Source organism: Ursus maritimus, unplaced genomic scaffold, assembly GCF_017311325.1.
Source record: "Ursus maritimus isolate PB19 unplaced genomic scaffold, ASM1731132v1 scaffold_4, whole genome shotgun sequence".
In the NCBI taxonomy this organism is placed as follows: Eukaryota; Metazoa; Chordata; class Mammalia; order Carnivora; family Ursidae; genus Ursus; species Ursus maritimus.
In genome coordinates this window covers 27581538-27605982 of record NW_024426552.1, presented here as the reverse complement: position 1 = coordinate 27605982, position 24445 = coordinate 27581538, and the positions used below count along the sequence as shown (strand labels likewise).

The window sequence follows — 24445 nt, the reverse complement described above, 5'->3', positions numbered from 1 at the left end:
AGTAACTGAATAAAACTGATACTATGGGATTGTATTATGTGATGGATAAAGTAGCACAGCATTGCGTTTGAGCATGGATTGGATTTGAATCCTGCCACTTATTAGCTGTATAATCCTAGGGAAATTTCTTGACACATCTGTGCCTTAATTTCCCTATCTGAAAATGGGAATAATAGTACCTACCTACTTACAGGTTTGCTAGAACAAAACTAAATTGGTTATCATGAAAACATTTTTTTAAAGATTTTTATTTATTTATTTATTTGAGAGAGAGATAGAGAGCAGGTGGGAAGGGCAGAAGCAGACTCCCTACTGAGCAGGGAGCCCCACACGGAGCTCAATCCCAGGACCCTGGGATTATGACCTGAGCTGAAGACAGTCACTTAACTGACTGAGCCACCCAGGCACCCCTATCACTAGAACATTTAGAACAGTATTGGTTCATAGTTAGCACTCTATTATCTATTTCTGAACAACGAATTAATCCAAAACTTAATGGCTTAAAACAGCAAAAATATAATTTCCATGGGTCAGGAATCCACTTAGCTGGGCGGCTTTGGTTTAAGTCTCTCGTGAGATTATACTTAAATTTCAACCGTGGCCACATTATCTGAAGGAAGAGAGGGCTCACTTTTGAGAAGGCTCTCACAGTTGGAAGTCAGTGCTGTCCGCTGGGGTTCACCTCCATGTACCTCCCATCATTAGCAGGGAGTCATCACATCTTGCCGAAATTCAAAAGATCACAAAAGGAGATGAATACCGGAAAATAGGATCTTTGAAAGCTACACTGGAGGCTGCCTACCTCAATGGGGAACTGTGTTTTTGTTGGTTAAATAAACTAAATATGGGAGTGTCACCGTATTTTTCCTCATTTGAGTCCCTCAGCAATGGTTGTTCGAAAAACTATGAAGGAATCACAGGAACTATTGGAAAGTCAAGTCTACTATTTTTATTTAAGGGTTCATCTGAAAAGACTACATTAATCAAATGAATCTCTTTAAATATGTAAAATATGTATATTTAGTTTTTGTCCAAAGAATAAGACAAACTTTATTAGAAGATATGAAGTATTAATGAATCAACTAAAGGATTACAGTAGTCTGTTAGGCAGGATTATTCACTAACTATAGATTAATTTAGGGTTTTGCTCCATTATAGTCAAAGGTCATGAACTGGTATTCAGAATTCTGGAGCTGCTCTTCATATGATACAGGAACTGTCACTTCTAAATTAGGAAAATAAGTGGAAAAGGATATAAGCAACCCCAGAGTCAGGATGCAGGGCAGCGGGCAATACCTGCTGAGCTCACGTGCCAGGAGCATCACATCAGCTGTCCCCCCTTTTCACTTATAAACCTCAAAAACGTACTCTGGCCTGGTTGTGAATGGAAAATAAAATACACAGTTTAAAAAACAAACTGCAAACTGGTATTTATTTACATTAAAATGTGAAGTACCTGTACACACACAAATTTAAGAGGCACAATCTGTTATGCACAATAGCTATATAATCTTCAGTACATGTTACACACAGTAGCATGTTAAGTCAGTGGTTGGAGTGAGAACACAGTACCGAAACATTCCTGATAGAAAATAAATTACTCATTCACATATTCTAATCATACAACAGTTAATATTTAAAAAGTTAATGCACTTCAAAAAACACTAGTTACATGTACAACCAAAATGTATTGTTTTTATGAAAAATGTCTTAAGATTATTAGGCATAAATGATCCCTTTGGGGATGCATTTTTATCTTTTAAATAAATAAACTACATTGATTTCAGGACCATTTATACATAGGCTTCTAAAAATATGACTGAAGACAGACATTACTTCATATTTTTAAAGATGTAACTATACTAGAGAATATGCTAAACTATTGCCCCCAAATTCCAACACTGCCATTCTATTTTTCAGACACAATCAAATTATTTAAATTCCAATTTTAGTATGAGATTAGCTGCCCTGTTTTGCAGATTGTTTCCACTAAAAAGTGGTAACAGATCTTCCTGAACTATCTCATGTATTTGAGAGAGTCAAGATTTTTTTTAAACCATGTTAAAATGCTTTAGGTTAAAGCTCATAATATATGTGGAGATTTTGATAGATTGAACACTCTATTAAAGATTCATATCAAGTCCAAGAGAACACTTAAATATTTTCATAATGCAGTGAAGGATTCATCTTTGGCATTTCTCTGTTAGTTCGAAAATAAAACATGTCAACAAACATTTTTTATTTTTCTATCTACTTACTAGACATTCTGTACACAAAACTATGTGATTGAAATTGTGTTTTAACAGCAATCTCATTCCTAACACTTTTTTTTAGATCTGCAAAAATATTAACATTCAGCTTTTTACTCTGAGAAGCTGAAATGTTTCGATGTTGGTGAAATGAGTTTGCTTAGTTCTTTTTTCAGTGACTGGAAATTCAGCATTCTTTAAATTCAACAACAGATAAAGCAGACGTACTTTTTATATTAACAAAAATGTTGACCAGAGTGTAATCTTTGAATATTAATATGAAGCATGCATGTATTAAGAAGAAAAATCTTCAAATATAGGCAACACAGAAATATAACTGCTTGCTACATTTTCTTTCTTGGTCCCTGTAGCATTTCTAAAAGGAAAAAAACAAAAACAAAACAAAACTGCTACAAATGCTGTTTTGTAGAAATTTTCCCACATTGCCTTCCCCATTAGATTGCCACATTATTTCCAATATTCAAAATTTTTTTACTCTCATCGCATACTAACCTTAAGGCTAAAAGCAGTCCACATGTGACTAATGAAGGTGAGAAACAATAAGGATTTTACAACTGAGCATGTTTTCCTCACTCAAAACTAATATGAGGAAAAATCTCAGTAAAAACTGAATCAAATATGATTTGATAGTTTAAATGCAAGCTACATTCTCCAGGGCTTACTGAAAATAAACAAAGAAACAAAAACATTAATACTGTAGCTAATTAGTGGTACTTACCAATGTCTGCAAAGGTCTTGGATAACAAAAAAGAGCTAGTAATGATAGCTTTCTTGTGACACTAAGACATGTGTAAAATGAAATTAATAATTCCCTACTGTTCTCTAACCAGGCAGAATCATGGAAATCCAAGCAGAGAATGATGCATAGCAACTGAAGGAACTGGAATATAAACTGGTTATGTTTACTGTCTGCTATTGAAACATTTGAATAAATCTACAGCTATTCTAGAAAGAAAATAAGTTGATACAATAAATATATTTTAAAAATCTGGAGAATGTAGATTATGTAAATAGGACACATTGAATTTGTGAAAGTAGATTTATTATATAATATGGCAGTTATTGAACATTATATATGCGGCTTATATTACTAATACTGCTATCTCCCAGCCAATGTAAAAACCTGACACCAATACTGTCCTTCAAGTATAGTTCAAACTAATAGTTGCATGTGATAACCAAGTAAATCAATTACCAGCTCCTGCTAATACAATTTAGTAAGAACTGGGAATCATAATATTGGCACTAGGCAATGTTTACAGAATGTAATTTTTAAGTGCATATGGTTATCTACTTCCAGAATCCAGAAAACAAAACCACCCATTCTCCTATAACAGTTTTACTTCAATTCTATCATTTTAAAAGTATTTGTTGGAATGAGATCTCTCCAAAATCAAACAGGATCAATCTGGTCACATTTAATCCTAAAACAAAATGTTATGTAAAATTCTGTGTATCTAAATGTTACCTTTCAGGTCAATTTGTGAGATATTTTAGAGATTTTTCTTTATTGGAGGAGGTGGTCTGATAAAGAGGAAGAGCTCATCAGACAATCACAAATAATCATCCCTCCATAATTCAGTTGAAGTTGGTCTTTTGTAAATGCTTATTGGGAATTTCTAAAGCACTGACTTGGAGAGGCCAGGAGCCTCCATCAATCCCTGCTTGGATAGCCACTCCGGTCACCACTGCCAGGTCAGGGTCTACCGAAGTGTTGGGATCCTTTCCAAAGAACTCTTGAATGACTTGACGGATTCGAGGAATACGAGTAGAACCCCCAACCAAAACCACCTCATCAATCTCAGCCTTTTCCAGGTGGCCTTCTTTTAATACTTGCTGAATGGGTACAAGTATTTTCTGGAAGAGATCTTCATTAAGGGTGTCAAAGAGCTTCCGCGATATTTCTGTTTCAAATAACACCTGACTTTCTCCACTTTTCTTTTCAGGAAGGCCAGCTCCAAACACACTGTTCACATGGTGGCCATCAGCAGAAGAAGATCTGTCCTTTCGCAGGTCAGTGTCACTACTCTGAGGCTCCTTCTTTTCCTGTTCCTCCACCGTTAGTAATACTGACAACTGAGCAGACTGATGAAGAGTCAGATTTAATTTGACCATTTCCACAGCTTGTCTTAATCTGTGAATTTCCTCTTTCCTAGAGGGTAGAAAGCCATATGTTTGATAGATCTGTTTATATAAATACTGAAGCAGTCTTTGATTGAAGTCCTGTCCTCCAAGTTTATTGTTTCCTAAGTTAGAAATAAGGCATATGTTATATTTATGTATCTGTATGTGTACATGTATATACATGTCTATGTGGTATGTATGAAAATGATATACTAGGGATAACAAATCTCTTGCTTAATATACTTAACTATTTAGATTTTATTCATACAAAGACTGATTAAAAATAACTGGATTAAACTCATTTTAACTCAAATGTATACTATTAAAAACAGTGCATATCTGGTTAAAAATTTTAAATAATAAAAAAAGAAATATCTCTTAATGATATCAAATAATTTTTCAGAAGATAAAGGTTGACAAAAGATTGACTTTTAATAGCAATTTAAAAACACTGAATGTCATTACTCTGAAGAGAAGAAAGTCTTTATAATTAATTTTTAAAAAATCCTTTGCTTGCTAGATTAAGAGCTAAAATAAAAAATAAAAAAATAAATAAAAAAAAAAGGGGAGAGAGAGAGTTTTAAAAGGAAAGATTAATGTTACAAATCTCTGGCACTGAACTTGTTTCTAAAGAATGAGGAAAAAGAAAAACGGAGAAGTTAGACAAGCTATAACTTAAAGCTTCATTTTTCAAACAGGCTCCGTTCTTTAAACTAAATTAAAACAAAAAACTTGAAAACCAAGATTTAGAATACAAAATCCTATAATTTCCTAGAGAATACTATTATTAGATTTCTAAACCATATCTGTTTTGTAAAACATTTTATCAAATCAAATAAACTGATCAGTCTTCATTTTAAAGGATTATTCTTACTTTCTGTTCCCTTCACCAGAGCCATGAAGTCCTACTGGCTCAGTGAGCTACCAATGGCAATGTATTTATTTGCTTTATAGGATGCTCATTTTTTTTATTTTATATTATATTATATTATATTATTATTATATTATTATATTATATTATATGTGTGTATATATATATATATATGAAGAGCAGAGCAGAAAAGACTCTCAAATGGATCTACACCAAGTGCAGAGCCCCACATGGGGCTCGATCTCACAACCCTGAGATCATGACCTGAGCTGAAACCAAGATTTGGACGCTTAACCAACTGAGCCACCCAAGCACCCCCTGAAAAAAATTTTTAAAATAAACACTTAACATATTAGGTGTGCTAACAAGGAAAGCATTGTCTGAAAAATCCCTGTATTTTTCTTACCAGACATTGCTCGGGTTAGAAACATTCCTCCTTGTTTATTTAGCAATGACACATCTAGAGTTCCTCCGCCCAAATCTATCACCAAGACATGAAAGACATCAGCCTTGTGGAGGCCATAGGCCATAGCTGCTGCTGTGGGTTCATTTATTACCCTCAAGATCTTCAGTCCTGTAAAATTGATTGGAAGGAAGAACAACTCATCAGAGGACACCATTATCAAAATTCCTGCCCACTCAACCTCATACCATGTTAGTGTGTTTTATGCGACATGAACTCCACTGAGTAACAATGAGAGCAGTCACAAACCCATCAAAAATAATGAAATGGGAAGGATAAATATTCGTTGTTCTAAATGGTATCATTAAAATCATCTAAAAAATTATTAGTATAAGAAAGCCCAGATTCAGTGGAATATATCATTCTATTCTATATTATTTAATATTTAATTTTAAAAATCCTAGCCCCTTCTAATTTTCATTATTTTATTTGGGAATATAAGAGCAATAAAACTTTAATTATTATGTGCTATAATAAACTGCTGCAGAAATGAAGTAAGCTTACTATGCTCTTCTTTTAAAGTGATTTTGAAAAAAAGCAGATAAATAAACAGAAGAGATTATAAAAAAAAAATCTAGATGAAATGTTCCAAAAGGTACAATGATTCTTAAAAAAGTACTTAAAATTTAAGACCCTTAAGTGTAAATCTGAAATATATAGCAAATCTCATCTTTAAGATAATGCTGAACAGTGAAAGTTCAGGCAAAAGATCAGATTTCCTTGCACAAACTTCCTGCTTTAACCTAACTGCCACACGTCATGAGTGGTTTGGGAAGTAATATGGCATTTATGTATCAAGAGCCATAAAAAACTATTCCAATTCTGAAGAATTAATTTAAAAACCTCATAGCCTTTCCCTTAGCTCTCTGACTTCATCACTCACTGCTCTGGTCACACTGACCAGCTTCCCGTCTTCATATGCACCAGCAAATTCCCATTTTATGGCTGTTACACTGACCGTTCTCTCTCCTACAACATCCTTCCTCTACATATCAGCTTGACTAACAACCTCACCTCATTCAAATCTGCTTAAGCGTCCCTTTCTCAAAGAGGCCTACCTGACCCTTCTAAAACCTGCAAGTCGCCCCACTTCCTGATCGCCACCAGCAATCCTGTTCTTGTTCTGTTCTTTTTTCTTCCATAGCATGTTACTTTCTGATATATATTAGATCAGGGTTTTCAACCAGGAGCAATTCTGCCCCTCAGGGAACATTTGGCACCATCTGAAGACATAAGATTGTCACTGCTTGGAGAGGAGAGGGCTGCTAGCACCTAAATAGTAGAGGCTAGGGTGCTGCTAACTATCCTATAACGCACAGGACAGTTCCCCACACCACAGAAGCATCTAGCCCAAAATATCAATAATGCTGAGAGTGGGAACCCCACAATATACTTATCTTTAATACAGACTTTCTGTTTCCCTCCAGTAGAATATAAATTCCAGGAGAACAGAGATTTATCTGTTTTGTTTACCACGGCACTCAATATTTATTGATGGTTTTAAATGAGTTCTCTTCCACCTCAGATTTTCACAAAAATATTACATTCATCTTAACATTAAAGAAAGGTTATAGAAAAAATTCCTCCTTGCTAACATGCACTCATGTTCTCCACCTTTGTTCTATGCCTATCTGACTGGCTATTGTCATTGCATGTGGCATTTTACATTGTGCTATAGAATTTCCTTAATTTTTGTTTGTAAACTTATATCAAAATCCATCTAATTTACCCACTTTGGGTTTATTTATGTGCCTGGTTAGGTGGTTTGCAAAGTGATACACAAGATTTTCAGATTTTCAACCTAAGAACATCTTGAGAAAAATACAACTCAAGCAAGGGTGATATTACCTGCAAGGTTAGCTGCTTCAATTGTTGAATTTCTCTGTTTTAGATCGAATTCTGCTGGTACAGAAATAACAGCATTGGCAACTGGCATTCCAAGATATTCCTCTGCCATTTCCTTTAACTTCAACAGTAGTCTAGAGCCAACATATTCTGGGGAAACGGTGATGGTCTCATTACTTGTCACAGAAAACTCAACCATTCCATTTTTGTTTAAAACCTGTGAATAGGATTTACCAAAAAAAAAAGAAAAAAAAAAAGAAATGTAAAATCATATATAAACACATACACACATATACTTACATACATACATACATACATACACACTGGACTTATTCAATAAAAACTTCACTTTATAAGGTCATAAAATTTGTCATCTATCATTTACTAAGATTAGAAGTTATTAAAAGCTATAATGTGAATCTACAATAACAGCAGAATAATAATAATAATCCATCACCAAGCATATACATGGAACATAGAAGATTCTTAATATATGTATCTGTTAAATGAATGAAAGAAAAAAGATGAAATATATAAGGAATAAAAGTTGCTGGATCATGTACTTGACTTAGGATCTTCTTTTTTTTTTTTTAATTAACCTGAAAAAATTTTCTGGTACACATTAGCAAGAATAATTTTAGTACTTCATTATGTTCTTATCCAAGAATCAAATATCACTTACATTCTTATTTCTGTAAAAACATGTATTAGGTCATTAACCCTGCTAATGTGGTTGTACATTTAAAAAACTAGATTAATTCTAAAACATATTATCCTTTCACCAATAGACTCTATTCATATCAAGAGTAAAGGGAATTAGTCTTCTAAGACATTGTAAGAATTTTACTCTGGTCACTCTAGACTACATAATTAGGTTTCAATGACAAAAACTTGGCCATCTACAAACCTATCTGGGAAAAACAAAAACGAGCTGCAGATACTGTTAAAATGAGGTCCAAAGACACTATACTATCAGACCCCACATGAAACAGAAACTACAAAAAAAATCACAACACTTAGAAACTTAACAACAACAAAAAAACTCAAAATAACTCTTGGTTGGAAAACAGTACAGAGGTTCCTCAAAAAACTGAAAATGGAACCACCGTATGATGCAGCAAGTCCACTTCTGGGAATGTACTCTTATGCAGAAGAGCTACCTGCACCCCATGTGCATAGCAGTGTTATTTACAACAGCCAAGCCATGAACACAACCGAAGTGGCTATGAACAGATAAATGGATAAAGTTGTGATATACATACACAATGGAACGTTACTCAGCCATAAAAAAGGAGAAAATGCTGCCATTGGTGACAACATGGATGGACCCTGAGGATATTAGGCTAAGTGCAGTAAGTCAGACAGGGAAAGACAAACGTGTGATCTCTCATATGTAGAATCTAAAACAACCACCAAACGCAGAGAAAAAGAGGTTAGATAGGTAACCAGAAGCAGGGGATGCGGAGAGAGTAGGGGAAATGGATGAAGGTGGGGAAATGGATGAAGGTGGTCAAAAGGTACGAATTTCCAGTTATAAGATAAATAAGTACTGGGAAAGTAATGTCAACATGATGACTACAGTTAATACTGCTGTATGGTATATCTGAAGGTTGCTGAGAGAGTAAATTCTAAGAGCTCTCAACACAAGGAAAAAAAAATTTCTTTTTTTGTATCTATACGAGATGATGGATGTTAACTTACTGTGCTAATCATTTCACAATATATTTAAGTCAAATCATTATGCTGCATATCATAAACTTATACAAGGCTGTATGTTGACTATATCCCCAAAAAACTTGGGAAGAAATAACTCCTGCATCAGTTAAGTAATGTACTCAAATTCTTAATTTTGAGGGAATGTATAGCTTTATATAATTTAATCATTACTTAAGAAAGACTTATAAATTGATAAAGGATCCTAAGAAAAAGCTAAAAAAGAATAAAGAAATAAACCTAAAAAATGAATGGGGCAAATTTATTTTCTCCTTTGAAAATACATAAAATATTTAAGAATTTTATTCAATAAGGGGCTCCTGGGTGGCACAGCGGTTAAGCGTCTGCCTTCGGCTCAGGGCGTGATCCCGGCGATCTGGGATCGAGCCCCACATCAGGCTCTTCTGCTATGAGCCTGCTTCTTCCTCTCCCACTCCCCCTGCTTGTGTTCCCTCTCTCGCTGGCTGTCTCTATCTCTGTCAAATAAATAAATAAAATCTTTAAAAAAAAAAAAAAGAATTTTATTCAATAAGCAGCACTGATACAGCTATCAATTTTAAAAGCGATTCACTTAGAATTCCACTTCATAATTCACAAGAAAAACCCTCTTTGGAAGAACTTAAATATTTAAAAGATATGGGGGGGGTGAAATGGGTGATGGGGATTAAAGAGTACACTCATCATGATGAAAAAAATGTTTTAGACAAAAAATAAAATATTTAAAAGAAAAAAACTGGCAAAACACAAACCTACAAATAGTCATGTAAAAAGCATTAGGAAAAAAAATAGAAATGGATAGGATGAGAATATCTTACCATTGTAAGCATGGTAAGAGTCCATAACCATTTTTAAAAAAAATTTTGAGATGATTTGCCACATAAAAATTCAACATTCTTGACAGCTCAAAAGCAAAATTACATATCATCAGTGAAAAAAACAAAGAACACACAAAAAATACTGCAAACGTATCATGAAGGTATTTTATAAAGGAAAAGAAACTACCTCAAACTAGGACAAAGGACAAGAAATGGATCATTAAAGAAAATAAAAATGCCAATAAACAATTTAAAAAAAATTGACCTCACTAAAAATCAAAGGAATACAAATTAATACAAAATATCATTTTTCACTTATTTATTGGCAAAGATTAAAAAATAGTAATGGGGGGGGCGCCTGGGTGGCTCAGTTGGTTAAGCATCTTTCAGCTCAGTCATGATCTCAGGGCTCTGAGATTGAGCACCATGGCAGGCTCCGTGTTCAGCACGACATCTGCTTGAAGATTCTCTCCCTCTGCCTCTACCCTCACTTACACTTCTCTGTCTGTCTCTCTCTAAAATAAATAAATAAATCTTAAAACAAACAAACAGTAACTAGAAAAGATATAGGCCCTCTAAAAAAAGAGTAGTTAAGAGAAGCCTTTCCAGTGTACAATTTGGCAATATAAATCAAAGTACTTAAAGAACTCAAGTTCTTCCACTTCTAGAATTCAAGTTTAGGAAATTTTCAAGAAGTACACAAAGATGTATATACAAGGATATTCACTGAAGCTGCAACATAAGTGGAAAACCAGGGGAAAAATAAAATGCATTTACTGAGACTGGACAATTAAATAACGGAATAGCCATTCTAAGGAACCATGTCAAATTGTTGAGTTTCAAGCAAGTCATAAAATAGCATGCCTACTATGATCTCTTTTTAAGTATATAAATATGTATATCCTAACACACAGAGCATCTTTCCATCTATCTAGCCATCCGTCCGTCCGTCCATCCATCCATCCATCCATAGTTCATGGGGCTTTATTAGCTTTCTTGCTACAGTGAAACAAAAAGCAAAGCAGATATTCTGAGGATGGCAGAGCAAGAACATAATAAGGCTCCAAGTCCACCACAGCACTACGGAGCTAATGAATTAACTCATCCTGGAATTGCTGTAGGAGTGCTTATTATAATGTAACTTCCATGCAGATTAAGTAAGTTGAAACAGAATGTTTTGTAACTTGAAGCCAAAGCATTAATTGAAACAGTGTGCTGAACTAAAATTAAAACAGATTTTAGCTTAATCACTTACCTTAAATGGGTATCTGCCAACTTCAGCCTCCAGCTCTTCTGGGGTAAAAATCTTGCCTATGAATCTCTTGGCATCATATATTGTGTTCTGAGGATTTGAATCTGCCAGCTCTAAGCTTTCATAACCCACATATACATCATTGTCAGTAAAGGACACCATGCTGGGTATACTGATATGCCCATTTTCATCTGGAATGACCTTTACTTTTCCTGTGCCAGGAAAAAACACCCCAACAGAACAGTAGGTGGTACCAAGGTCAATACCAATTACTTTAGGAGTAGGCAGTGGCAAATACTGTTGTGCCAAATAGCCAGCCAACAGGAGAGTCAAAACAGCTGATCCTGAAATATAGGCAAATTAAAAGATATGTTTTGTTAAACTAGTACAATATGCTAAATTACTATAGCAAAGTCCCTTTAATATCACTCTTTGAGACAAGACTAATACTCTCAAAATATTTCTCTCAGACATCAAGTTTTTCATAATGCAAAATAACTATAATACAGTTAAAATGAAAGAACAACAAAACCAAAAAACCCCGTAGTTGTATGTCTGTATACTTCACCTATTAAAATTTCCACAGCAAAAACTCCATTACTGGAGGGCTAACACTTCACCCTCTCATCTCCTTTTTCCTTTCAAAAGGATGAACTGAATAAATAGGAAAAATGATTTTAAAAGTTGTTTAAATATGAAACCGCCACTTTCCAACAGAACACAGTTAACTTTTTCTGTATTTAAATACGAATTAAGTAAATACTTCTTGCAGAAGTTAACATTTAGGGAAGAAGAACCATAAATGTGTAATCCTAAAGGCAAGATAAAGCTCCTTGAAGGCAGGTTTTGTTCACTATTGTATCCCTTGAACCAGGAATGGCTCCTAGCAAATAGGAGATGCTCAACAAATATTAAAACACACACGCACACGCAAGTATGAACAAACGCCATGCAGATTGTAAACGTAAGTGATAAAGAAAGATGCACTTCGAATTTACAATTAATCTGTTATTTGGTTTCAGGAGACTATGTCCTTACGTGTTACATACGACCCAAAACGTCAATTTGTAGGAGTCTGTTTTACTAATTGTGAGCTCATCCTCATCAACACATAACTCAAAAACATGAAATCAAGTGCCAACCCCATTTTCTTCTTGCTCCTACGTGGAAAACCTCAGAGACATTTCCTTATTTTCTCGTTCGGGGAGGGTTAATTACTAACACAGATTGGTGGAACGGGCATCAGACTATACATCCAAGAGGCCTGGCTCTCTCAAAATGCAGCATCCCATGAGTCTACGGCTCAGGTCGCCGGTACTGCTCCTCCCCCTTTCTCTACAAAGGGGTCTTGGAGATGCACGTTCTCGCAGACTCTCAAAGGCCCCAATTCAACCAACGATACAAAACGACGTTTTTTTAAAAAAGAACCCTTCCCGAGGCCCGATGACCCCAGGATGTACGCGGAGGGTCGCCGCCGGCCGTACATGGCCTACTCTGGCCCAGGCCATGTCTGGACGCGACCCTCAATCCGGCGCCCCGAAGAACCAAAAACCGCCTGTAAGTCACCTTTCCGGAGTCCTTCCCACTGCGCCAATTGGATCCAGGAGGTGACAACCACACCCACCCATCCCGGCCTCCCCAAACTGCTCCGGTGCCCACAACAGCCATACAGAACCCCTGGTCACTGACCTAAGATCGTCATCTCTCCAGCCATCACAGTCCCGCCGAAGAGGCTTTGGGATGACTGTCCCAGATGTGAGGTGCCGCCCCCACGCCGCCTCCCGGCGCCGAGGCTTACTGGGTAATGTAGTTCTCTTGCTCCAACGCAGTTGGAGAAACTACAGCTCTGACCAGAGAAGGGACTTCATTTACCGTCACATGGCGGGGCTGAGAGCCTCCATTCAACCGCTGCCAGTGACGTCTGAGCCGCCCTCCTACGCCCCGACTACGGAGCCAATTAAGCTGAGGTGGAGGAGAGCCAAGAAGAGAGACTGGAGTTTATAATCAAACCTGAAGCGCCGGGAGCCAAGTTGAGGTAAAAACACACTATCTCTTTAGCGCCGCCCCACCGCTTTGCATTCTGGGAAGTGTAGTTCGGGCCTGCCCCCATAGGCGGGAGGGAGAGTGACGAAGGACCCTTAGGTTATTGCTTTGTTTAGCCGTGTTCCTATCCAGGCCCAGGTTCGAGCCTTTGACTTTCGTTCTTCCTACCTTTTAAAGAATACTCCTTTGCCTGGGATCTAGATTCTGGATGTGGTTCCTCTAAACACCCTCCACCCCTCCGGCCTTCCAACAAGAGCCCCTACTGCAGTGCGGGCACAGAGGAAGGCCGGTGGGATAGCTCTGTAACTTCCACTAAGATCCTCAGCCTCTGCTTTTGTTTTGGAATAAATGAGTTCAATCAATCTTCAGTGAATGTAATTTATCCAAGAGAGCAGGGACGCGTTTTCTCATTTGCTAATACTGAAGTCCGCTCTTGCAAATGGAAACGAAAACAAAATACTTTAGCCTTCTCTTGAGTTAAGTCATAGTTGGCAGGGATTGCTTTCATGGACAAGTCTTGTAGTATGTAATGGCCATTTAGGACACTTGTGAAGTGCTTTTAGGATTCTAGTCTATGAGACCCCCCCCTTTTTTTTTTGCTTCTTGGTCACTGGTAGGACCTTAATGGCTCTTTTTTGAGAGTGTTTTGTCTGTTATTGCTGTTAAAGTTCACCAGAACTATAATTCTGGAGACTTGAAATCTGTTTCCTCACCCGTTGACAACTGGTCAACCTGCTGTGGGTATAAACTACTGCTGGTACCGCTGATTAAAAAATGTATATGAAAATATTGATGGTTATTGAAGTGTAGTTAATGAGGATTCATTATAATCTCTCTACTTTTGTACATTAAAAAATCTTTAATAATGTAAACTATAAAAAGTGTGTATATGTCTATAGTAAGTACTTTTCAGTATAATTTCCTTATGAAGAACACATAATTCCCTCAAATCATGAATATTATTAGTTATAATGATCATATTAACAAAAATTTATTGACCAAGGTGGTAGCCACTGGTAACAACCAGAAGGAGAGACAGAAGGTGAACACATACATATAATTTATGATGGTATATACTGTGAAAATAAAGGAAATCTCATCTAAAAGGGAGCGGGGAAGTCTTGAAGGGGGAGCTTTCTGGAACTACCACGGGTTGTCAATTGCAGACCCCAGGAGGAGGAACCATACCTTGCATCCTCAGCAGGAAGGTAATAAACTTTTCTCCTTGCCCAGCAATAGCAATAGCCAATGAGAAGTTCAAACTCTCACTCTTCTCCAGTGGACTTTTGTTCAGGAAAGTCCTTCACAATTTTGTCCTCTCCTCCATAGAAACAGCCCCTTTCATTTGGTTCTCCGGACTTGCCTATGGTTCACTATACTTTGCTTGTCCTGAATTGCAGTTCCTCTGCTAGTCCTGAATAAACTAATTTTGCTAGTAAAATAACTGGCTAGTGTTAGGATTAACAAAACCATAATTGTGTATGGATAGAGGGCAGAAACAGAGTTGAATAAACACTGTAATTTAATCTTGAAGTCAAGAAGACTTAGTGAAAGAATATGTGTAAGAAGCATAAGAGTGAAAGGGAGTCAGGAGATGGGTTAATAGGATAGTATGAAGCAATTGGCTAAAGAGTTCCAGAAAGAGGGAACTGTATACCAAGAGCATAGAAAAAGAAGATAATCTCATAGATTAGAAGTGGTGGATCATAAAGCATGAGGTGAAAGTCTGAGAGGTAGGACTAGAGACATAAACCAAATCAGAAGGACTAGTTATTTGTGGCAGGCACTGGTCATTGCTATCTATTATCCCTGCCACCCACTCCTTCCTCTTTGTTAATAGGATCCTGATATGGTCAAGAAGTAGGTAGAGATTACATGATCTTAGAGTGGAATGCTCTTAATATAGGGGAGGCACTAAAATGGAACTAAACAGTTTCCACTTTTCCCTTACTGCCATAAATTTACCATAAATTTAGTATCTTAAATCAACACAAATTTATTATTTTGCATCTCTGTAGATCAGAAATTTGTTGTTGGTCTCATTGGACCAAATCAAGTAAGCAGGGGGCTGCATTCCTTCCTGGAGGTTCTAGGGGAGAATTGTTTCCTGCTAGATAGGAGTTGCTGGCAGAATTTATTTCCTTGTGATTGTAGGATCAAAGTTCCTATTTTCTTACTAGCTGTAAACTGAACGTCATTCCCAGATTTGAGAGGCCACTCACATTACTTAGTTGAGAGACTTTCTTCCTTTGTGACAACAGTAGACTCAGAAGACATCATGTGATTAAATTGGACCCACCTATTTTGGACAATCCAAGATAATCTCTCCATCTCAAACCCTGTAACTTAAAAAAAAAAAAAAAAACAACAACTGTAGTCTATTTTTCCTTGTAAAATAACATATTCACAGGTTCCAAGAATTAGAATGTGAATTTAAGCCTACCACAATTTGGTCTCTGGTTCCCAAAGATTTGCATCCATCCACATGCAAAGTCTCATCCTATTACAGCATCAACTCAAAGTCCAAAAAGCTCTTCTAAACCTTATCAGCTCAAAAGTCCTAAATGTCATCACCTAATCATCTAAATTGGGTTGTAGCTGTTATCACTTCTTCCTTCTTGTCTGCTTAACAATAAAAGGAACAATGAAATACTTAGATAAGAATGTTGGTTATACTAATGTTATAAAGAATAGCAACCATGAGAGTTGGGAAATAACGGTGAGGGAAGGGATATGGAAAGAAATGTGAATATACTGTTTTCTTCATTTTTCTTAGCAGGCAGTTCATAGATATTTAGAATGGAGAATTTGAGACATAGAAGTTTAAATAGATAATTCAAGGTTCTGAAGGCAACTTTCTGAAGGACTAAAAAATGATAAAACATAGATGAAAGAATAGGCTATAGAGAATAAGTGGGACAAAATTAAAATATGTCTTTTTTAAGTTTTCCATAGAGAAGTGTCAATACATATAATTTAAAGTAAAATATAAAAATCCATATAGCAAAATACATGAACAAAGGAAACAATAAGCCAAAAAAATATATATCAGATGACAGATTTAGGGTCAATTTTTATTATATGTGTAATTATAAATGGGATAGACTAAAAACTGCCAGATTGTCTTTATATATATATGTATATATATATACATATATATATATATATAGTTGTAACTACTTATTAGAGACTTTTAAATAGATAACAAAATGAAGTTTGTAGCTAGAAAATATCTTAGAGGGCATCTGGACCCACCCCCTTATTTATAGAGTGAAAAATAGAGGCCAAGAGAAGTCAAGAAAATTATGATCTCAATTAGTGTTCATTCTCTTAATAAATTATACTTCACCTTCAATTTAGTGATTAGAGGTAATCTTTAACAATAGTAGCTGGAGTGAAAAATTGTCTAATTATATATCCTGATATTTCTCGTTATTATTTCAAAAATGTGCTCTGTTAGGAAAATCATTGACAAATAACAAAAATCTTACTATATATCAGTCTAATTCAGGGGACAATTTGTCCGTGTTGTTATTTAATTCACACTTATTTCCATTCCTTCATCTATATAGGAAAAGTTCATTGAATGGAGAATTGATCCAGTTCTCTGCACATTCATTAAAAGAATAAGTGTATTGAAATTACAATTTAGTTTGAGTTACATTGTTAGATTCTATGGAACACTGTAATATTTAAATATAAAAAATTACTCTTATGTTAAAATTATGCCATAACAGGACAAATCTCATTTATTGAACCAGAGTATTTATATATTTTTCCCTCTTGTGCTAGACTGTTATGGTTCCATATATTTCTGTTTTCTGGGAATTGAAAATTTATTGCATAAAGATTTTTCATGTGAAGGTATTGGGAAGTAAATCTGATTTGTAACCAAGAAGCTGGTACCAGTGTTGTTGTTTTTTCACAGAACTTTATTATCATACCTCCGAACTTTTGAAGGATGAGTATGTTTGCCCTTTATTTTAAAAGTAGCTTATATTCTGGTTATTGTCTGTAAGTTTCAAATGAATTTAAGTGAAAATATATATTACATATGTTTACAATAAGAAACAGATTGTTTTTTAAAAAATCTATTTCCGATTAAAGCAAAATGTAACAAAAACTTAAAGGCAATGAACATATGAATACTTCTTACATGATCAAAAATATGTCCCAAACAACAAACCAGCACAAACTTAGAATTATTACCAGTAAAATTGAGAATGAGATAAGAATACTCATTTACAACTATTATATAACACTACTTTGGAATTAACAGCCTGTGCAAGAAAATACAATAGAAAGTATAAATTTAGGGAAAATAAAAAGGCAAATTTATCATAATTTTCTAATTATATACTTATTGTCTTAGTTCAGGCTACTATAGCAAAATAACACAAGCTGGGTAGCTCATAAGCAACAGAAATGTATTTCTTGTAGTTCTGGAATTTGTGAAATCCAAGGTCAAGACACTGGCAGATTAGGAGTCTGGTGAAAGGTTGCTTCCTGGTTCCTAGGCTGCTGTCTTCTCTCTGTGTCTTCACAGGGTGGAAGGGACAAGGGAACTCTCTGGGGTCTTTTTCATAAGGATATTAATCCCATTCATGAGGATTCTACCCTCATGATCTAATCACCTCTCAAAGTTCTCACTTTCTAATACTATTATATTGAGGATTGGGGTTCAACATAGATTTAGGGGTTGGGGAGGAGTTAGAGATACAGTCCGTAACAATTACATAAATTAAAAACACACACTAGGGAGTGTGGTTCAGTCGGTTAAGTGTCTGCTTTTGGCTCAGGTCATGATCCCGGGGTCCTGGGATGGAGTCCCGCATGGGGGCTCCTTGCTCAGTGGGGAGCCTGCATCTCCCTCTGCCTGCCGCTCCCCCTGCCTGTGCGTGCTCTCTCTCTCTGACAAGTAAATAAATAAATATCTTTAACACACACACACACACACACACACACACACACACACACGATGTCTGAGAAACAGTAAGAAATGAATAGGGGGCTCCTTTAAAACTATTGTACAAAAACAACTTTTCTATATGCAAACAATATCCAGTTAGAAAAAAAATATGGCAGGAAAGGCTCCATTTACAGTTGCAAACAAAATCCTTAGAAGTACATTTAAGAAGAAAAGAAGAAAGCTTTAAATCTCTCCTAAGACTAGAACAATATATTGAAGTAAATAAAAAGACAGCAACTTTTTGGATAGGAAAACAGAAATTTATTATAGAAAATTTTAAACATGCGTAGGGCCGTTACCATGCCCCTCACCCAGATTCGATAATTATCAATGAGTGACTAACGTTCTGTGTCTATCTGCCCTACTCCCTGGTCTCATATTACTTTGAAGCACATAGGAGATAAATCCTTTTATCCTTAAATATTTCAATAAGTACCTGTAAAAAATAATTTTAAACACAAAATAATATTGTCAAACTTAAATATTAAAAATAATTCTCTATTATTAAGAATCTAGTCAGTGCTCAAATTTCCAAATGCTTCATAAATATTATATTATTTTCCAGTTTGCTTCTTTGAATTAGAATCCAAAATTCCAGCACTTGCTGTTTTTAAAAAATAAACCGTTTGTCCTTCAAGGTTTCCTACAGTCTGAATTTTGTGGATTGTATCTTAATGGTATAAACATCTTTGTCTCTTTGTGTATTTATTATAAATTGCTAGTTGGATGTGGAGGTTTGCTCTAATTTAGGCTATTTTTTTATATGGCAAGACTACTTTGTCTTAGATCATGTGTTTTTCCATTAGAAGGCAAATAACGTGTGGTTGCCCCTCTTTTCGTTGATGGGTAATGTCCAAGCTCATTGATTTATTTAGCATTGAAAAACAATGATATTCTATTTTTCCGTCTTTATTTGTTAGCCGGAATATATTTATAAAGAGAAACTTCTCTCATTTACTATTTAATTACCCATAGTATAGTTTATGTAGAAAAGCAAGATTAATTCTTGATTTGTTCTTTTTATTTTCTACTTTTAAAAATATTCAGCTTACTAGCATCATTCAATGATGGCCAATTAATTTGTTGTTACAGTCATTGTGTGGTGTTATAAGATATATGCAAACCTATTGTAATTATTATCCTTTAATACTTAGAATATCCTAACTTTGGCCAGTGGCAAACATTTCAAAATTAACTCTTGAGTGCTTTTGATACGATCCTAGTAGGCTTTACTTTTTTCTGTGCTACTTATTCTGAAAAGATGCCTCAGGATCCTCTTATTCTTTTTTCTTTTCTTTCTTTTTTTTTTTTTTTTTTTTTTTTTGGCCTTGTAGTTAGCCGTACCTCCAAGGACCCCTACTTTCTTTTACTAGGATGCAGTATTTAGAGAGCTATAATTTGTGTGCTGGGGACTATCATTTTTAAACATGTAGGCTCTTGTATTTTTTAATTAAGGGAAATATCAAATAAAATGCCAGCAGGATATTTTATAATTTGACAAAGCAACAATAAATTCATTTGGAAGGTTTAGGAATAAGAATTTAATGGGAGAGGGGCACGTCGGTGGCTCATTCGGTTGGGTGTCTGCCTTTGGCTCGGGTCATGATCCTGGGGCCCTGGGATTGAGTCCCCCATCGGGCTCCTGGCTCCTCGGGGAGTCTGCTTCTCTCTCTGCCTCTTCTCCCCGACCCCACCATGCTCGCTCTCTCTCTCTCTCAAATAAATAAATGAAATCTTAAAAAAAAAAAAAAGAATTTAATGGGAGATTGGCCCTTTCACATGCTAAAACAAAAGGCAAAGCTACAAAAATCCAAACAACTTGATACTACAGAGGAAATAAGAAATAGACCAGAGCAGAAAGTGGCATTTCTTTCAAAATGACAGGAAAGGAGTGACAAATTGTTCAATGAGTGTTATTGAGACAGACAACTGGTTATCTATATCATTAACCATGAAAGGGGTATTACAGGTTAACATCACAATAAATTCCAAATGGATGGAAGATTTAATTCAAAAAGTGTAGATGGTTTTATTCATTAACTTGGGGGTGGGAAGGCATTTCAAATTAAAACTTGAAACCTACCAGCTGTAAAGCAAAGCTAAACTAAACAAAAAAGAGAAATTTGATATATAGAATTTTAAATTATTTGTATGTAAATATATATGAAGTCAAGACAGATGACAAACTGAAGAAATATTAAGCACACATGATGTACAAGAGAGATTAACTTCTTTACTTTATAGAGAACCCTTCAAAGTATAAATATTTACAACCCAATTGAAAAATCAGAAACGATATGAATAGGCAATTAACAGAAAATGAAAATGCCCAGTAAACATGAAAAGAAATTTTAATCACACTTAAATAAATGTAAATACAAATAATAACATTTCATTTTCAGCAGTTTAAGTTGAATTATATGCCCCCCTCAAAAATGATATGTTGAAGTTCCATAACCTGCGGTACCTTATTTGGAAATAGGATTGTAGTACATGTAATTAGGTAAAATGAGGTCACACTGGAGGAGAGTGGTCTCTTAATCTAATATCATGAAAGGAAACAGCCATCTAAAGATACAGAGACACAGAAAGAATGCCATATAATGACAAAGGCATGTTCTATCTGTTACCGAGAGTGGTCTGTTAAAATACCCCATGATTATATGTTTTACTGTTCTGTGTGTATTTATGTGTGTATGTATGTTGAAGCTGTATCCATTATTGCTTTATATATTTCAAAGCTCTTTTTTTTAGGCAATACAAATTTAAGATTGTTTTCATCCTTTATTATCTTGAAATAACCTTTTTTATATCTAATAATACTTCTTGCTTAGAAGTCTGCTTTGCCATAGGGCTAGAACTGGAGTGCATAAGGAAATGCTCCGCTGCTGACTCTGCACCTTTCCAACCCTGAGAATAAGGGTCTCCTTAAATTTTGGCCCTCGATGCTTCATTCTCCAGGAGGCACTCACTCTCTCTCATGCAGGTACCTAATGCACTTGTACTTGTGTGCTTTACCCTGGTTCCAGTCCTCCTTTGTCTAATACTAATAGAGCAACTCTAGCATTCTTTGGGACAGTGTTGACTCTGCTCATTTCTTCCCATTCTTTATCTCTTCACCCTTTTGTGTCCTTATATTTAAAGTGTCTCAAATAGTATACAGCTGAACTTATGTTTTAATGAAGTTTGACAATATTAGTCCTTTAACTGAAATCTTTCGTCCATTCACATTAGATATAATTATGGATATAGATCTATACATAAGTTTGTCTACCAACTTTTTTAAAAAAAGGTTTTTTTGTTCTTTTATTTTTTTTAATTATTATTATTATTTTTTGGAAGTAGGCTCTACACCCAGAGTGGAGCCCAATGCAGGGTTTGAACTCATGACCCTGAGATCAAGACCTGAGTTGAGATCAAGAGTCAGACACTTAACCCACTGAGCCACCAGGTGCCCCTGTTCTTTTACCTTTTTCCTCTTTCCTTAATATCAATCAATATTTTTAAATCCTTCATAAATATATATATATAATATTTATGTACATAATATTAGTTTATATATATAATATTAGTGAAAATAATTTTTCTTTTATTCTTTAGTGATTATTATAGAGATTTGAACAAATATCCGTCATTTATTACAGTTGGTTCTCTTGTCAGTTCTTGAAGACTGCAGAAATCTTAGGGTACTTTTTATTCCATTTACCATTCCCACCCTTGAATTATTGATATGTCGTATGTTGTACAGATAGTATGTTATAAACCTCAGAAGGCATACTTATCACTATTTTTAAACCATAAGTTTTCTTTTGATTTACCCACGTATTTAACTTTTCTAGTGTTCTTTATTTCTTTTATGCTTTCATCTGCAACCATTTCCCTTCAACCTGAAAAAGTTCCTTTAGTATTTCCTATAGTGCTGGTTCGTTGACAACACATTCTTTCAGATTTTCTTGATGAGGGACTGAAAATATCTTTAATTCACCTTCATTTTTGAAAAAATATTTTTATTGGATATAGGATATTGGTTGACAGTTTGAATTTTTTCATTTCATTGCTTTAAAGATGTCATCCATTGCCATTATCTTCTATTGTTTGTTTTGGAAAGTCAGTCATAAGTCTTATTCTTGCCTTTTGAAGGTAATCTGTATTTTTTTCTCTGCCTGATTAAAAAATTTCCCTATTTGTTTTTGAGCATTTTAAGTATGGTTTGCCATAAATTGTTTCTTTTCATTTATTCTTTTTGGAGTTGGCTGAGATTCTTGGATCTCTGGTTGATGCCTCTCATCAAGTTTGGAAAAATTCTCATCGATATCTCTTTAAATATTGTCTCTGTCCTTTTTCTCCTCTTCTGAGATTCCAGTTATACATACATTAGCTCATGTCCTACATGAAATTTTTGTCTCATATTCATTAATACTCAATTCCGTTCTTTCTATTTTTTTTCTCTGTGTGCTTCAGTTTGAATGTTTTCCTGTTTTTAAGTTCTCTAATAGCATCTTTACTATGTCTAGTGTGCTATTAAACACATTCCATGAATTCTTAAATTCGTATATGTATTTCTTCAGTTCTAGAACGTCTCATTTGATTTTTATATTGATTCGAATTATATGTTGAAAATATCCACCTTTTATTCTTTGCATTATTTATTTTATTTAAAATTGTTATTTATTTTAAAGCTCTTGTCTGTGTATTCCAATGACATTCGTGGAAGGGGGGTGGTCTCCTTATATCATCTTTTTTTTTCTCTTTATTTTCAGTTACATTTTCCTGGCTCCTTCCCATGCCTCATGTTTATTTTTGCATGCCAAAGAATCATAAAGAGAGAGGTTGGTGTTATTTTTCCTCAGATAGCATTTGCCCTTTTCTCCATTACACATGCAGACTGAGGGCAAATTATCTCAGTTCCCATGGGAATTTAGCTTGGTAGGTGCTTCATTGTAGTTTAAGATAAATTTAGTACTTCTCGGGTTTCATGTATTTCAAGTAGAGACATTTCCTGTGTTTTTGCAGACCCCATTCCTCTAGAGGGGCTTTGTCTCCTCGGCTTTGCAAAAAAGCAGGAATTTTTGCACCATCCCAGCACTCATATTTGGGGCTTCCTTAGATTCTGTTGTCAGTGACCACCCAAAACTCAGCTGGTTTCTCTTTCTGTAGCAGAGTTTTTTATTTAAGTCAAGCTGGATCTTTCATATGTGCACAGATTTGGCAAATGCTCCCAGTGAAGAAAACTGCTGCTGGTCTCGCCTAAGAAGAGCTATTCGATCTCTGGAAACAGTTCTAGTCCTCTTTACTTTCTCAATACTCCGATGCCTTTACAAACTTAACTTTAGGATGTATGCATTTTTTCCTGTTTGTTGAAGTGGGGCTTATAGCTTGCTCCTACATTTTGCATTCTACTCAGGGGTTTTAAATAGATAATTTAACTTGTTTGTTAACTTTAATTGATTAGTCATTGCTGGTGTGAATACTGTGATGGAAAGGATTTTGAAATTGCATTCAGACTCTTGGGGAATGAGAGCCATAAGTAATTAACAGTATCTACCATGGGCTTGGATATGGGGGTGTGGCACACATACTATGTGTCTAATTGGACTATTTATTACTGTGTGCTAAAAACTTTGGTAGGTGGTAAATATGCCCAAGACAAAGGAAGATGAAGAAGGAAACAGGCAAGTAAAATACAGACTGTGAATGGAGGCTTCATGAGAGAAGGGGCTTTGTTATCTTGTTCTTCTTATATTCCCGGTTCTTATAACAGTGAGTGAAAAATACATGGTGGCTTCTTAAGTAAATTCAGAGAGGATATGAAAGGATGTGGGCGCAACCCTTCACTAAGTCTCAGGGATCCAGCTGCTTAAAGAGTATGACTATGTCTAGCTCATTGTAATATTTTCAGAGCATGCCATAAATGGAGATTAGATGCTTTATAAAGAGTGATTAAATGAATGTGTATTGGAACATGTCATCATATATATTTCTAGTGTTGCTAAAATAATTGAATTTATCCATTCATTCCATGAACTATAACAGATTCCCAAATTGTATCAAATACCAGATGTACTTAGGGCAATTTTCAC

General features: G+C 35.2%; 1 protein-coding gene across 1 annotated transcript; it reads right to left on the bottom strand.

Annotated features, from left to right (window-relative positions):
• Positions 1 to 1418: 1418 nt before the first annotated feature.
• Positions 1419 to 13107, bottom strand: HSPA13 (heat shock protein family A (Hsp70) member 13). Its single transcript, XM_008701739.2, has 5 exons — positions 13043 to 13107; positions 11357 to 11697; positions 7577 to 7790; positions 5672 to 5839; positions 1419 to 4516 (listed from the first exon to the last, which is right to left on the bottom strand). The coding sequence occupies exons 1-5, from the start codon at positions 13065 to 13067 to the stop codon at positions 3849 to 3851; spliced, it is 1416 nt and encodes a 471-aa protein (XP_008699961.1). The 5' UTR covers positions 13068 to 13107; the 3' UTR covers positions 1419 to 3848.
• Between the last annotated feature and the right edge of the window lie 11338 nt (positions 13108 to 24445).

Excerpts from the sequence above, each read along its gene's own strand:
- HSPA13 (XM_008701739.2), bottom strand. The coding sequence starts at position 13,067 with ATGGCTGGAGAGATGACGATCTTAG. Across the intron at positions 11,698-13,042 it reads TGGAGAGATGACGATCTTAG|GATCAGCTGTTTTGACTCTC; the intron begins GTCAGTGACCAG and ends CCTATATTTCAG. Across the intron at positions 5,840-7,576 it reads TGAAGCAGCTAACCTTGCAG|GACTGAAGATCTTGAGGGTA; the intron begins GTAATATCACCC and ends TCAATTTTACAG.